General features: G+C 38.5%; 2 protein-coding genes across 2 annotated transcripts in view; one reads left to right on the top strand and one right to left on the bottom strand.

Annotated features, from left to right (window-relative positions):
• The window catches only part of LOC129269692 (uncharacterized), an 89,871-nt gene that overhangs the window by 44,762 nt on the left and 27,620 nt on the right, over positions 1–17,489 (top strand). Inside the window, exons 17-27 of the mRNA XM_064105229.1 lie at positions 99–497; positions 2,121–2,243; positions 3,100–3,266; positions 5,075–5,225; positions 5,907–6,069; positions 7,970–8,211; positions 9,003–9,368; positions 10,618–11,058; positions 11,568–11,780; positions 13,346–13,430; positions 14,224–14,372. Of these exons, the coding sequence (XP_063961299.1) occupies positions 99–497; positions 2,121–2,243; positions 3,100–3,266; positions 5,075–5,225; positions 5,907–6,069; positions 7,970–8,211; positions 9,003–9,368; positions 10,618–11,058; positions 11,568–11,780; positions 13,346–13,430; positions 14,224–14,372 (2,499 nt within the window). The remainder of the gene's footprint in view (positions 1–98; positions 498–2,120; positions 2,244–3,099; positions 3,267–5,074; positions 5,226–5,906; positions 6,070–7,969; positions 8,212–9,002; positions 9,369–10,617; positions 11,059–11,567; positions 11,781–13,345; positions 13,431–14,223; positions 14,373–17,489) is intronic.
• On the bottom strand, positions 16,103–17,363 carry LOC129269046 (forkhead box protein E3-like). The gene has a single exon (XM_054906497.2). It carries the CDS (start codon positions 17,287–17,289, stop codon positions 16,276–16,278), a length of 1,014 nt encoding a protein of 337 aa, XP_054762472.2. The 5' UTR covers positions 17,290–17,363; the 3' UTR covers positions 16,103–16,275.

The raw sequence follows: 17,489 nt of genomic DNA, 5'->3' as shown, positions 1-17,489 counted from the left end.
AAGGAATGGATCATGAATGGATTAAAAAAAACTTAATATAATTGGGCAAAATATATCTTTTTAATTGAATAAATGCCACACGTCTCATATTTGCTTAGGTATCGGGAGGGTGTGTCCGTCGGAGAAAGGGTTGGCATTCGGTGGCAAATGCTACGGGTCCGTCAGCAGTAACTCCGAAGGGGCATGCAGCGATATCTTTGCCGAGGACAGCGAGCGAGCTGCGATCAAGTCATCGAGCATCCAGGTTGCCCTCGCCGATCACCGTTCCGAACTCGTGTTTGATATCAAATCGGAGCTGACAATAGGAGCATCCAAGGTCGGTTATGGAGATTGGACGTGGGATGACGGTACTCCAGTCATTTTCGAAGAATTCCTCTTTGACCTACCAGTTAATATCTCCAGCCATTTCTGTGCGGCTTTAGACGGACGTTCGGATTTTTATTGGAAGCAGTATGACTGCCAGAGTGTTATACTGCGTGGGACTCTATGCGAAATAGGTAAATGATCTTGGGTAGATACGAACGAATTCTAATTAAAAAAAAAAGAATCAAAGAATAAAGAGTCAATTGGTTAGTTCCTGAACATTGTTACATCCACGGATCAGTTTAAGAGCTCTTGAAGACCCATTTTCGTGAAAGAACATACTGTTTTTTTTAATATTATCACTGTTGAATGGCCGACACGAAAATAATATTAAAATGTATTGTGGAGTCAAATGGCTTTATACCAAATACTCTATGGTTAATGATCATTAGATGGATTTGGGATTAATAGGCATTGTAATCAATTTGATTTGATGTTCACGAGGATCTTTAAGAATTTATTATCAAACGATATACAGTGCGTATAAAAAAATTACACTTAGAAAAATCATGTAAAATTATACATTTGTAATATACTGAAGATTTTTCCACATTTTAACATTGGTATAGATCCATTTAAGCAAATGACGATATAACTGTCAAAAAAATTTCCGCTTGAGTGAGCACCACTTACTTTTGAAAAGTTAGTGAAAAATGATTTGCGCAGAACTTTGAAATAGTATAAAAGTAGACCTTAATCATGAAGAACACGCGGAATTTAGCTAGTAAAATTGATTTGAAGATGTCTTTTAACCCTTTTCACTTGTTTCTTTGCCCAAAACACTTCGAAGAGTGCATTGCGCCCCACCCCACTTCCCCACAAACGGAGGCCATCGTGACGATATTTGCTTTACAATGAGCTGTGATTTACATGAAATGGCTTAGGCTTGATTTTCGTTTGGTTAATCATTGTCAAGCTTGGGAAAAGTGTGGAGAAACAAGTATTAAATGAAAAATGAAATGTAAACCTACTTTAAATGATAAAAACTTAGTGAAAAAATGCTGGAGATGTCTGATATAAACTTTTGTTCAGATTCAGTAATGTCCTCAGATCCAGCTGGCACAAAAAGGGTAAAGGTTGTGCTTACTAAGTGTTGAAATTTCAATTTTGGTGGCAAAATTGTTTCAAAATGCTTAAGAGTATCCGTTTTATTTCAATTAACTAAAAGTGCAAGGGATATGTTTCGCAGGGTAAGTTTGATTTCGCCCTTTCCCCTTGACACAGCGTGAAAACGAGCATTTCTGCGCAAACAGATTTCTGCGAGCTTTACCAAAATGGACAGTGCTCACTCAAGTGTAACATTCTGTCCAAATTTTTACTTTCATTTGATAAGTGAGACCCAAACCCAAAATTATATGTGAAAAAATTACCCACATGTTGTATATTTTTTAATTCCCAGGACTTTTTCCAAGTGTGAACTTTTTTTTTGATACGCACTGTATATGTCTACTTCTTCTTTCCTGTTTAGGTTTTGGTATTCCTGGTTAGGTTTGAGTGTGCGCTTTCTAATTACACCCACAAAAATGTATATACCACCATTGTTTTATTCATAATATGATTGCGCAATTTGTAAAATCGCATCGTTCATTTTGAATTTATTCGTTTGACATGTTTGAAAACTCAGGTATATCATCCAAATAATACGACTCCATTGTAAAAAGTCGATATTCTCATCCGTTAAGAAGGTGCCAGATGAATAAATCGGGTATTTAGTTTGCCTTTCTTAGACAGCATGTCTTGTTTCTTTTCGGGAGCAGATATAGACGAGTGTCTGAGCAGTGAAAACGAGTGCTCACACCAATGCGTGAACGATGAAGGCAGCTACCACTGCACATGCCCAGAAGGTCACCGTTTAGATTCATCTCGTCGGCAATGTGTTGGTAGGTACGATCTGCAGTATATAGGGCATTTGCAAAGAGGGGAGGGCGAGACATTAACCCTTTCCGAATTTCGAATTGTATATACTGTATATCCGCCTATGGGAAAGAATCGTCTCTTCCCCCACCCCCTGGTACTAACAAACCTGGGGAAATTGCCACGCATGAGGCAAGAGTCGATGGCAAATTATAGATTACAGATAGAGAGGAAAAATGAAGAGCAAAATAAGGAATGGTAATGAGAAAAAAAGATAAAATAATTGCAATTCCTCTCACGTTCCAAATCTCTGGTGCCCCCAATTTTTTATATAACAAAAGGGACGATGTGGGTGCAATGTGAGGCATTTAAGAGGACACTATACTTGTGGGGAAAATGATGAAGAAAAGAAACCAAACACAGAATTCTACAAAATCTTCAGTTTTCAATGAAAATATCTCTGTATTCTTCCTGATGCATCCAACTGTCTCTAGATTATGTTTCAAATGGTTCTCTGAAAAAAGACAACAATCAGTTTTAGTTTGTGCTTTTTAAAGAAATTGGGGAAAATATATTCTATCCCCGAAAATGCCATGAAACTCCCCAAAATGAGTAGAAATATATAGTTCATCGTATACTGTATACAGGGGCCGTTTCATAAAGCTGTTCGTAAGTTAAGAGCGACTTTAAAAACGACTGGTGTACCTTTCTTACGCGCTTAACCATCGCCAATGAATATACCATTTACCACAAGAAAGGATCACCAGTCGTTCTTAAAGTCGCTCTTAACGTACGAACAGCTTTATGAAACACCCACCTACTGTGCACATTCGAGCAGATATTAAAGCGGTTCCCTTGATACTTTTTTAATCACCCTCATAGATACATGCTTAACCGATTTTCCGAACGCTAGTAGTAGCACTGTACTCAATCAGGGATCAGCGTGTTACATCATCGATTCTAAGCACGTCACGTGGTCGGAAGCGACCAATCACTGTTCGGCGATTCAAAGTCATCTACTGAATGCCAGTGACGCTGATTTCACAAAGGTATCCCTTAATTATTTCTTGATTTGAAATCTAATGACAATGATGATGCTGATGACTAGGCCTACTACAATCTGATGATGATTATGATGATGAAGATGGTAACGCCAACAATGCTGATGATGATGGCGATTATACTACTTCAACTACTACTACTACTACTACTACTACTACTACTACTACTACTACTACTACTACTACTACTACTACTACTACTACTACTACTACTACTACTACTACTACAACTACTACTACTACTACTACTACCCCGGGACTACTGCTACTTTTGCTGCTGCTGCTGCTGCTGCTACTACTACTACTACCCCGGGACTACTGCTACTTTTGCTGCTGCTACTGCTGCTACTACTACTACTACTACCCCGGGACTACTGCTACTTTTGCTGCTGCTGCTGCTACTACTACTACTACTACTACTATTACTACTACTACTACTACTACCACCACCACCACCACCACCACTACTGCTGCTGCTGTAGCTGCTGCTACTGCTTCTACATTACTACTTTATACTGATATTACTATTCTACTACTACTACTACTACTACTACTACTACTACTACTACTACTACCCCGGGACTACTACCACTACTCCTACTACTACTACTACTACTACTACTACTACTACTACTACTACTACTACTACTACTACTACTACTACCACCACCACTACTGCTACTACTGCTGCTGCTACTACTACTACTACTACTACTGCCGCTGCTACTACTACTAGTAGGAGTAGTAGTAGTAGTAGTGCTACTACTACTACTACTACTACTACTACTAGTACTACTACAGTACTACTATACTTCTACTATACTACTTCTGCTACTACTACTACTACTACTACTACTACTACTACTACTACTACTACTACTACTACTACTACTACTGCTACTACTAATACTTCTACTACTACTGCTACTACTACTACTACTAATCAGCAAATATTAATCTAATTAGCAAATACACTCCAGTCAGGTCCCTACGTTCATCCAACTCTGGTTCCCTAGTTATTCCTAAATCCGTTAAGACATCTTTTGCTCACGCTGGCCCTGTTCTCTGGAACGATCTTCCCCTGACAATCCGTGAATGCACGTCCATTGATATATTTAAACGTTACCTCAAGACTCGTCTATTCAATGCCTCTTACTCTTAATTGTTCCTGAATCTATTACTATTATATTTGTACTTTTTCTCTTTCTTTCTTTCTTCGTTCACTGCGCCTTGGGCACTCTGCCGAGTGGATTTGGCGCATTAAAAATCACATATATTACATATTACATTACATATTACTGCTACTGCTACTACTATTACTACTACTACTACTACTACTACTACTATTATTATTACTACTTCTACTACTACTTACTATTACTATTGCTACTGATACAGATGATACAGCCTTCTATAATATCAATTGCAATGAACACAAATATATATCATAATATTTACAATGAACCTTCAAAAATTAAAAAAACTCTGAAGGAATTGCGACTTGTATTTGCGGCTCCTTTATGTGTTCCCCTGGCAACATTGAAATGCATGAAGTATGGCGTAATAATGATGACAATAATGAAAGTGCATTGTACCAGGATCTCTTTAAAACATAAAATATTATTTCAAAGCCATTTGACGAAGGCCCTATCAAATTAAATTTCATTGACGCGAAAATGTGAAATTCAATGAGAGAGTGGGCTCATTAACATATATTCAGGAACTAGTTCTGATATGGTGTCAAGAAATCAAGATCATTTACATTTTAATTTTGTATTATTTTGTCATATTTACAGGTATTGAACGAGGTCAATGAAGATGGCATTTGGGTAGAAGATGGCGATTCTGCGGTAGACGACCTATGTTCTTCAGCTAAATGGAATGGGACTGAGATTGTAATAGACTCAACTGATTGTGATGATAAGAAAACATTCATTTGTGAAAGAGGTAATGTATAATGATGATGCATTTATAAACCTCGGATTTATAATGAATATTCTCCAGAGGTATAGACATGAACTCCTGTTGCCTTAATTCAATTTTCAAACAGCAAAAGAAGTAAAAACGCATGTGGGCCTACAATCAAAGGCAACAGTTGATGTATGCATGTGATATTATATACTGCAATCAATAATAACCAACATAATAATAATATATGGGTTTAGACTATAGATAGACGAACGATCTCTTTCGATCGCAGGATTGATTGTAAATCCGTCAATTTGGACTATTATTGCCTAATGCTTTATAATAAAAACCTTGGTTTTTTGTTAAATTTTGTGGGGAAAAAAATCCATCTTCTCACAAAAAATATCGTATGTGTTTAGATTATTTTTTGCTTAATTCCGTGATGTTGCACACAAAAGTGTTCTCTTTATTTGTTAAACCTCATCGATCTTTCAATACTTCTGGAGAGCATTTCATCAATATTTTTGTCCGACAAGTTGTCAGGTCTGACATCTTTCCTAGATTTGGATTGGATGAGAAGCACTGTTACTATGGTAACTGTAGGATAAAACGTTGTTTTTTTTCGGATGAAACGTCCGACAAGTCCTTTCATGAAACGCTCCCCAGGGAATGTATACAGTATGAGTAAAACTTATTATATATTGTTTTATTCAAATTAAGGATATGCTGATCTTCGGTGCGTTGGTAACTGGTCTGATGACGTCACGTCACACGTGACATCGGCTTCAGTCGGACACATACAAGCCTTTAGTTACCCTCCGCTCTACAATCAGCGTTCATCGTGTAGATTTATGATTAAGGGACCAGACGGGATGAATGTCAGGTAAGAGGATGTATGATTGCCTGGTCAAACAGTCTCATAAAATATTGTTTGTTTGTTTGTTTGTTTATATTTATTTCCATATAAAAATAAAATATATACATGCTCAATTTAACATAACGTACAGATCATATGGAGGATGGCCCATTTCAGCGGTATTAATAAAATACCACTGTTCTTCCATGGGGTCCTTTAAAACATAAATACATTCATATAAAACAAATATACAAAAATATACACAAAACTTAATTGAATGCATGACAAGAAAGAAAAATCACCCCATCCTACCCACCCATTAAAGAAAAAAAATGCAACAACAGGCAAAATAATTATGGAAAACCGAGATACAATAATATTGAATGACCTATCAGGTCAAGAATCAATGAACATTCTAAATATTCTAACGAGAATTTGAAAACAATTGTCTCTATCATTCAGAAAAAACTGTATTATGCTCATAGAATAGAATATACATTGTGTAATAAACCGGGCAGAGATATCGTCATGTATGCTGACCATCATACGATAATAATAGGATGTCCAATAAGCAGGTTCAAAAAACGTTTACAAAGAGCTAAAAGAACATTTTATTTCAAGCCCATGTAACAATGACCATCCTGGACATCCTAAAAGATGGCTAAACAATTTTATTTGGACTTTAAAATAGACAGCAATACCATTATCCCAAATTACAGTGGAAAAGTCACACTCTTTGTCATTCCAGAATAAGACTGTATAGAACAGAGATATCGTCATGCATATTGAACATCATAAGATAATAGGATGACCTACAAGAGGAGGCGCGATAGCTCAGTCGGTAGAGCGGGGGATTCGTATTCCGGTGACCCGGGTTCGAGTCCCACTTGGTGCGCTATAGTGCCCTTTGGTAAGGCATTAATCCTCATTACCATGTCCTTCAGAGAGGACCTTAAGCTGTCGGTCCTCTGGTTGCTTGCTTACAAGCATTCATGCTTTCTTAGCAATCAGGTAAAAAATCCCCACCAATCAATAAGCAGGTTCAAAACGTTCACGAAGAGGTAATGAACTCTATCTAAGTAGGTCAAGTAACAAATACCCATTATGAACATCATAAAGATAGTTAAACAATCTGATTTGGAATTTAGATGGACAGTATTGTCATTGTCCAATGAGAGTAAAAGACAAAAGTCCTCCATAAGACTGTATCTCAATAGAATATAACTACATGGAACAAAATAATAAATACCGCCAAGCATGTTAAACATGTTGATTAACGCCTATCATCACTTCTTCCACCATCGACATCATCATCATCATCGTAATAAGTCGTCAAAATACATATAAAATAAAATAACATATTGGGGGGTATGGGATTAAATGCTGTTACCGGGTCTTGACCCCTAATAGTGATCCAGGCATACATGAAGTAAATTGGCTAATGAAATATTGAGGGGGACGATTGAGGGGGACGATCTTACCACTACTTACCCCTGGATAATAAGCCAGGCATTCGTGAAGTAAATATTTATAATTTCAATGACCATCATCATGGCAATTGTCATTATTCTCATCATCATCATCATTATCATCATCATTCTCATCATTATCATCATCATTATCACTATCATTGTCGTCATCATCATCATCATCACTATCATTATCATCGTCATCGTTACCGTCATCATCTTCATCATGATTGTCACCATCACCATTATATCCCACCATCATCATCAATTAGAAATGCTTAGTTGACCCGTTTTTATTTATTTTTCTTCTTTTGTGGGAGGGAGGTTGTACTTAAGTTGATGTCCGTCTGAATTTTATGACCATCGTTACCGTAGCAATCACGATTGTTGAATAATCATGCTCGCCGAAGTTTAACTCATAGCTACTTTGATTTTCTGTTCTTTATATTTCATTGTAGACTAAGAATCATTAGGTTGTTTCTACGTCAGAGCCCTTCCAATTCTCATTGTCAAGATGGTCTGAATATCACCGACGTCGTTGACGACGAAAGTTATTTCAGACGAGGTCCATACTGCGGTGAGCTTCACGACATCGAGATCACCAGCCAGTCCAACGTTGTGTTCATCGAGCTGATCATGTGGTCATTGACCCCCGGCATGCCCCATGAACTCGGCTTTGAAGCGTCTTATGACATGGTCGGTAAGTCGTATGTAAGATCTGAAAGAGAATGATTATTAGCCCCTCATCAGGGGCTCGTCTTACAAAGAGTTGCAATTGATCCGATCAATCGCAACTATCGAAAGCCAGCAAATTCAACATATAAAATGCATGTCTGTAAAAAAAAAATCTAGATATGAATGTATATCCATAAATTCATTGATTTCTTGACAATTTGGTGTGTTCTTCTTTGTTTACAAAGGACATTTTGCAAATTTCTTGTAGAAAAAATTATGACACTGATGGATTTCCATAGAGTTACGATTGTTAGTTGTTAGTATTAAAGTCGAGCGAACGAGTAAGTCTTGGAAACGACTTAAAAAAAGCGCATGTCAAGTCACTTTTGGCGCTGGGTAGAAATGTTCTGCAATGATATAATACTCAATCATTCTACCCGGAGCTTTTTTTTTTTCCAGTACTCGGGTTTGACGTAAACTCTGGCCTGGAGTTGTGGTTTAACTATGGATAGCCTTATGGACCTTTTTATAACAGTAAACTTCCGATTTTTCAGCTCATCTGCCATTAACTGAATTAATTAGTTTTCTTTTCTTTATTGTAGCGTGATAAAAGAGCAAAGGAAACATAATGGTAACAAACTTTTGACAGTTTCGACATACCATGATATTAGCACAGAGTTAGACCATGGAGCTATGGTTAGACCATGGCCTTAGTAAGTTCAACTAACTACAGAATACGGGACTACGCATTAAAGAGTGAAGCTCACATATATTTGAAATCATAATGAGGGCTTTCTTTCCATGATCTCTTCCTAGATTGTGCTGTGATAGATTGCAATGCTGTGTGTGGTGGAACAGTGAGCTTTCACGGACCATCAGGATCGGTCAAGACCAACAGTTTCCCATCCATCATACCACCATTCACCAACTGTGAATACACGATTACCGTTCAATCTGATCGTTATATCTCACTCTATTTCACCGACTTCAACATCGAGAGGGGAGCTAGCAGCTGCGTTGATCGTGTCTCGGTACGCGCACCAACTGGTATTCTGAAAAGAGGTTTGTGCGGGAATGCACCCCTCCCCCTCATCGTATCAAACTCTTCGACGATCACCGTTGCCCTGGAAACGGGGCTTGCGGGGAATTCAACTGGATTCAATCTTTTCTACAATACGACAGGTAGGATTTAGACTCCTTGCTTTCACGACTTCAATAAGTGTAGACCACAATTTAGGCCGAGCAATGGAGGACTAAGTCTCAACCACCGCGAGTGTTCTAATGCCAACGGCTTTATAAAAATTAACTAAACTACTTATTATTAATTGCTGATTACTAAGTAATATGCCCTAAATGATCACCATTTAACATGGTAAAGCAACACATTCCAAATATTAAAATGCTTTGAATGCTGAGGAAGAATAACACAAAGAAGAAGAAAAAAAGGAGAAGTAAAATAAAAGATGAAGAAGAAACAGTAGGAGAAGGAGAAGAGAAAATAGAAGAAGAAGAAACAGTAGGAGAAGAGGAAGAAGAAGAAGCAGAAGAAGAAGAAGAAGCAGAAGAAGAAGAAAGAGGAGGAGGAGGAGGAGGAGAAGAAGAAGGATAAAGAGGAGGAGGAGGAGTAGTAGTAGTAGTGGTAGTATTAGTTGTCGTAATAGTAGTAGTAGTAGTAGTAGTAGTAGTAGTAGTAGTAGTAGTAGTAGTAGTAGTAGTAGTAGTGGTAGTAGTAGTAGTAGTAGTAGTAGTGGTAGTGGTGATGGCAGTAGTAGTAGTAGTAGTAGTAGTAGTAGTAGTAGTAGTAGTAGTAGTAGTAGTAGTAGTAGTAGTAGTAGAAGTAGTAGTAGTAGTAGTAGTAGTAGTAGTAGTAGTAGTAGTAGTAGTAGTAGTAGTAGTGGTAGTAGTGGTAGTGGTGGTGGTAGTAGTAGTAGTAGTAGTAGTAGTAGTAGTAGTAGTAGTAGTAGTAGAAGTAGTAGTAGTAGTAGTAGTAGTAGTAGTAGTAGTAGTAGTAGTAGTAGTAGTAGTAGTAGTAGTAGTAGTAGTAGTGGTAGTGGTGGTGGTGGTGGTAGTAGTAGTAGTAGTAGTAGTAGTAGTAGTAGTAGTAGTAGTAGTAGTAGTAGTAGTAGTAGTAGTAGTAGTAGTAGTAGTAGTAGTAGTAGTAGTAGTAGTAGTAGTAGTAGTAGTAGTAGTAGTAGCAGCAGTAGTAGTAGTAGTAGTAGTAGTAGAAGAAGAAGAAGACGAAGAAGAATAAGAAGGAGGAAAAGAAGGATATAGAGAAGGAGAAGAAGAAGAGATGAGAATGAATAAAGAAAAGTGAGAAATGAGGGAGTTGGGTGTATTCAAATATGAAATATTGAAAGTGATTTTTACTGTATACTAAAACTCAACAATAAAAAAAAAAAAAATTTAATCTACCATTCTTCATCCTTAGATTTAGGCGGTTGTGGATTCGGTCGGGACACTTGTTCAGGCGTAGAGTACTGCGATCTTTCAGCTGCTATTTTTGTCTCCGTCAACTACCCTTTCACTTACTCGCCCAACTCACAATGCCGGTGGATTATCACTACCCCTGAAAGTTCCTATGTCACCATAATCTTTAAACATTTCGACGTCGTATCCGATGTCGGTGACGTCGGCTGCTCTCATTCCGACAACCTAATCGTCTATGACGGCGCAGATGCTGCCGATTCGATGCCACCGGTCTTGGGTCGTTTTTGCAACTCAAACCCTCCTCCAAACCAAGTCCGAAGCAGTCTAAATGCCGTGCTCATTGATTTCGCTGCTGATGACAGCCATCAAGGGAATGGTTTTTACGCCGAGTATCGAGCCACGTATACCGAGCTCGATGTAGACTCAACAAAAGGATATGCAGGTGACGTGGTTCACTCCTTAAAATTTCAAAATCTGTTCGAACCTATCTTCATAAAATTTAGAAGAACGATTTACTTCAGAGAAAAGGGTTAATATGTAATCTTTTCCAGGTAGAGTTATTGACTCGAGTCGATTTTGCTTACGTGCAACTTTACTTACTAAATGCTTAAATGACTTGGGACTTGACTTGGCTTGCCCTGTTGTCAAATAGACTTGGTACTTGACTTTGACTTGAAAAGAAAAGACTAGCATACAACTCTAATCTATTCTTTTGATTGTGGACAGTATTCATCACGTTTTAATATTTTTATCAATTTAGTAATAAAATATTTCCCTTCTATTGACATGAAGTGATCACAGTTATGAAAACAAATCATTTTCGTTTCATATAATGAATGTATGTTTAAAACCTGGAATTACAACAGTCTTGGACTCTTTTTCCACTTATTATTTCAGTATTTTCAACTCAATTGTGTTGATATCTCTTAAATATTTTTCATCCGAATTCAGAATGCACCTGTCCCGATGGTTGGGAGCTCTTTGGAAGTCAATGCTACTGGTTTACCTTCCTGAATGAGACCATTAGGTGGAACGATGCATCCAAAATGTGCCGAGATAATGACGCCTTCCTTGTCAGCATAAAGACGGCCAATGAAATGAGCTTTATCCATTACATGCTGACGTCATCCTGGTTTACCGGCAACAACGCGAACACATATATCGGTAATGATGATGAGAAGAATCTAAATAGTCAATTCATACAGAAAAAATCCCTTTGAAAATGCTTGGAGTGCTGAAAACGAATGAGAATAGAGAATATATAAAATGAGAAAATAGAGGAAGATAAATCCCCTTTCCGACGAGCCTTAGAGTCTACCGTGTGAGTAAAAAAAGAGACACCTCAAAAATCCCCAATTTAAGAAGAAAAAAATGTTATGTGCACATAATCATTATAAATGACCAGAAAGAATATTTTCTCCCAAATAATTTGATACTATATTTATGTGGTACGTCTTCACGCTCCGATAATAAGTAGATATTCCTGGCAGTGATGTAGATTTTCACTTGCGCCAAAGTAAGGCATGACTCCAATTAATGAATCCAGATGTCACAATCATCATAAGGGTTGCATTAAAATCCATTTGAAAACCCCCTTTCAATAATTAGCATTAGAATTGTTTACTAAACACTTTTTTAGAATGAATTATCAAGTTCAAGAATAGGGGTTTTGCAAATATGTTTACGAACTCATATATGTAGGATTATGACATCATTGGCATCTGTATTCATTGATTGCAGTCATGCCTTACTTTGGCGCTAATCGAACTTTACATGATAATAAAAAAAATATCTCCTGATTATCCAATCGTAAACATATACCACATAAATCTGGTATCAAATTATTTGGGAGAAGATGCTCTTTCGGGCCATATATAATAATTATGTGTTCATTATTTTTTTTTAATTTGGGATTTGTGAGGTGTCAAGTTTTTTTTTTACTCACACGGTATATCGATCAGTCCTATGTCGTTGTTTCTATTCCCTAAGATAATGAATCATATAAAATTACAATTTGCAAAGTTTAGGCCTAAACAAGTAGGAAAAGTGCGGCAAGTGGCGGATTTTTTTTATTCGCATATATAATTGTTGCTGCTGGTCTTCAATCGGGTTAGTGTATGATAATTATTTGCAAATCTATTAGTTAAAAAAATAACAGTAATTGCGAAATAAAATATGATATATTTAATATGATGGCTAAGCGGGGGAATGCCCGCCTCATGAACGGGAGGTCGTCGCACCTGGTCGATCCCAGGTCGAGTTGTATACTAAAGACTTAAAAATTTGGCCTTCTGCTTTCTTGCCAGGAGATTGATGTGTTAGAATGGATAAGGGTAATAATAACATAATAACGGATCAGTTATCATTCATTTACCCAGAGCTCTTATGAACTGTTTTCCAGTGGGCCTGCACAACACAATGTCATATAATTACTTTTTTTAATGTTTTTGTTTAAATCGTTTTTGGTATGACTCAAACCGGAATTGAACTCACGACCTCTCGTTCATGAAGCGGGCGCTATACCAGCTAGTCTCTGTGCCCAGTTTTTCAAGCGATTCGTTTTTTTTTTCATGTTGATCCGCATAACTTGACAAAGTCTTAAAACTTAAGAAATCAAGTGGTTCAAAGTGGAAAATTGATGATCTTTAGCATCATTATTTTATCATTTTCACCATTGATCCGAAAATTCCTGACTCATATTATTTCCTATATTTTATTTTACGTTCTAGGTTTGACAGATAGTGCAGAAGAAGGTCATTTCAGATGGGAAGACAGGGGTCCTCTAAGCTATGCAGATTGGTTTTTGGCAGATAGGTAATATAGGTTACTGGTCACAATTCGAGAGCAAATAAAATAAAATTATTTGATTTAGAAGAAATGTTGTTCTTGGTCATTTTGGGATCGTTTGTTATTTGGAAGTTTTAGTGAAGGTTTCACATCTGTTATCTTACTGTCATCTCGTTGTTGCATTTTTCTCAAATCCCCTTATTGAAAAGTACCCTTAACGGGAATAGTATACTATAGTTTAACAGTACTTCTACATCGCTCCGTAGTATCCTTCCCTTTTCTTGGCCTAGGCTTTTGCTGATTTTAGGCCGACCCAATTTTATTTATGATTGCTTTAAAAATGACACCCTTAATCACTCGTACGTGGAGCGTTGGGGCACAGTGGATTAGTCTTCTGACTTTGAAACAGAGGGTCGTGGGTACGAATCCCAGCCATGGCGTAATTTCCTTCAGCAAGTAACTCATCCACATTGTGATGCACTCAACCCAGGTGAGATGAATGGGTACCCGGTAGGAAGAAATTCCTTGAATGCTTGAGCGCCTAGGCAGCTCAGCTAAAGCCGGGGTAATAATAATCATGATAGTAGCAGGGCCCGCTGGTAGAACAGTTTTCGAAACTGAAGTGGCTACCCTGGGTAAATATACCTATATTATTATATTATTATTATTATTACAAGCTATATGCAGACACCTCCCACTTTCGATACAGAAAAATGGTTGGTTCTAAAATGAAAATAGCATTAACGGAACTGCATGACGCATACCGCAAGACCTGCCTTCGTGTTCCCTCATTTTCTGTGAATGTTATATTCTCTTCTAGTTCTGACGAAGTTTCCCAACCAAATGGACACGAACAAGAAGACTGCACCATGATCAAGCTACAAAACCTACAATCATCGGCCAATTGGCATGATATAGCATGTGCATCGCGGGAAGCAAGTCAGTTCATATGCCACAGACATGCTGAAGGTAGGGGCAGTAAAGTCAATTCATCATGAAATTTATAAACGATGGGGATATGAAATGGGAATATGAAGTCTGAAGGGTTGGGATAATCAAAGACGTTTGCAATGTATAATTATGACTTAATTCTCTGTTATGGATTGATTGATTTGATATTTAAGTTATTTTTTATTTAAAAAAGTTATTCTATTTATTGTGGACAGGACATGCAGTGTTCACTTTTCTTTCTTACTCTTCATTAACATGATTGAGTGAGAAACTACATCCACATCTTTCTCAATGACTTGCTCTGAAGCCCGAGTCTCAACCTGCCACGCATAAAATGAATTTAAAGATTGAGATCGAAAGAAATACAACTGAGGGAGAGAGAGTGGTAGATAGAGAGAGATATGTGTATATATATAGACATACAAGATAGATATAAAGATAGGTAGATAGATAGATAGATAGATAGATAGATAGATAGATAGATAGATAGATATAGGTAGATATATAGATAGGTAGGTAGGTAGATATATAGATGGATGAATGGATAGATAGAACAGTGGAGAGGGGGAGAATGAAGTGAGGGAGGGGGAGAAAGAGAGGGGATAAAGAAACAGAAATGTGTAGGGGGGGGGGCAAAGAGAGATTTTTTAAAAGAATGACAAGAAAATGAGCTCACCGAGCTCTTGCAAAGAGATTGGGAGAGATGGAGAATAAGAGAAGACAGGAAGAGAATGAAATTCGAGAGAGAAAGAAAGGGAGAGACGGACAGAGGGGTGGGATGGGAAGGTAGTAAGAGAACGCGAATGGAAAGAGAGGGAGAGAGTGCATGGGGATGGAGAGCAATATAGGAGGGGACCAGCGAGAGGGGGAGAGAGAGGTTGGGAGGGGTAGGGATCGAGGGATGGGAACAATTGAGAAGGGGGACAAGAGAGATAGAGGGGGACAAGAGAGATAGAGGAGAGGTACAAGAAAGAGGGGGACAAGAGAATTGAATTTGAATGAGAAAAACACAGAGAGAGGTGGGATAGGAAAGGGGGTAAAAGAACGTGAATGGAAAGAGAGGGGGGGGGGGGGTGGAGAGCAATAGAGAAGGGGGCAAGAATTGAAATTTGAGATAAAGAGACACAGACAGAGGGGTGGGATTGGGAAGGACAGAGAGAGAAAATGGGGTGGGGGGGGGGGGAGAAAGGAAGGAAGGGTGAAATAGAAGAAAAACCCAGAGAAATAGATTCGATACGATGGAAATTATTATTTGAGCTTATCATTCATATCTTCATTATAGTTCAGCAATTAGGCAGTCAATATATAATAATTGGTGGTTTGAGTGCCTAACTGCCTCAGTCACACTCATGTTTCAAGCACCTTGCAACCACAGGATTATATCCAAACAACAAAGACAACATCCTTCAACCGACTTCAAATTCACAACGACGGAACAAACCCCAGAGAGCGCGTTTCATAAAGAATTACACTTATGGCAACTTTGCGACTATGGCGACTACCATTGGATTCGTTATTTTGATTGGCTGTTGAGCCCTGTTACCATGGTAGTTGCCATAGTGGTAAAGTTAAAACAGTTGGAAGTCCTTTATGAAACGAGCACAAGACCGTAAATATGACTAAAATTGTCCTGATTACGTTATTTCCAGTGACGTACTATCGGCCGGTTTGGAGTCGGTTCCGTTGGCGTGAATGCAACATAAAACTTAAGAAGAAAAGACCAATGAAATACATAAATTGCAAGGAAATTGATTTGATGAAAAACATGTTTTTCAGAAATAAATGTATACAACATAAATTCTAGAAAATGCAGTGAAATATGTACAAGATGATTTTGATGAAAAGTCATTTCATCTCAATAACGAGTCCACATGCCTCATTAATTGCATGTTAAGAATAACAGTTCTAGAGTTCACCATCTTTAAGTTTTCAGCGTTAGGCTAACAGATCGCAGACCTCCCGAAGACCATGCAGCAGTTGACGCCGTTGGTAGCATGGACGGTGGCGATGATGACTTGGAGTACGATGGATACATGACACTAGGACTGATCCCATGAGCGAGACGATATCCTGCTGCATCACTGGTGGTGGTCGATGAACTCATGGATGATGTCATCGGATTGGAGAACATCGGGCTCGGGATGGTGAGGGGTATCCTCTCTGCTATACTCGGGAGATAGGCCGCAGGAACAGTCGAAGGCAGGCAGTAAGGATGACTTGTTGGCATATGAGGTGGAGTGTACAAGGCAGCACTGACTGGATGATGAGTTGATATAGTGAGAGGATGAACCCCAGAGAACATGGCTAGGTGTGACTTGGTGATCATATCAGGATGAGGAGCATACGTCATCGGGATGTAACCGGGGTGGATCGGGCCAGGAATCACTGATGGATAGGCATAAGGAGAATAACTGGCTGATCGAGCTCGGCGACGAGCTTGACGTCTTCTGTAATCACCCTTGGCGAAGTCCTCCAGGTTGGCAGGATGGATGGCCCAAAAATGTCCTCTGCCATCTCCGCTACGCCCAGCCTTGATGAAACACTCGTTGAGGGAGAGATTGTGACGAATGCTGTTCCTCCAGCTCCGTTCGTTATCCTTGAAGAATGGAAAGTGTTTCATGATGTATTCATAAATGTCACAAAGCAATAGACGCTTCTCCTGTGAGTTGATGATAGCCATAGCAATCAGAGCGATGTATGAATGAGGAGGTTTCTTGGATGATGGTGGGCTATCACAGATGGATGAAGCCCCTGAGCTGGTGTTATCTGATGGACTCAGAGCTCCAGTGCTGCTTTCAGGGCTAGAAGACCTGTCATCAGACCGCTCTTCTCGATGAACAAGAACTTTCATCTTAGGATGATATCGCACCTCTGGACTGAAACGGCTTGGCTTGCAGTCACTCTGAGCGAGATTGTCAATACTGAACAAAGTCATGATGAATTATTAGATTGAGAAGCGGTTGATATGTTGTCGGGAGCCTGGTCAAAATGGAAATGTCCCTTCGTACAGGATATCACTTCTTCTTATAGGCCCAACTTCACCTCCTCGCGTCAATCAACCAGCGAATGTGAATGATCGTCTTCTAATGCGCTGTATTCATGTTGATGATGAGGACATCATTGGGCATTGTTGAC

This window comes from Lytechinus pictus, chromosome 10 (genome assembly GCF_037042905.1).
Source record: "Lytechinus pictus isolate F3 Inbred chromosome 10, Lp3.0, whole genome shotgun sequence".
NCBI lineage: Eukaryota > Metazoa > Echinodermata > Echinoidea > Temnopleuroida > Toxopneustidae > Lytechinus > Lytechinus pictus.
This window is presented reverse-complemented; position numbering and strand designations above follow the sequence as displayed.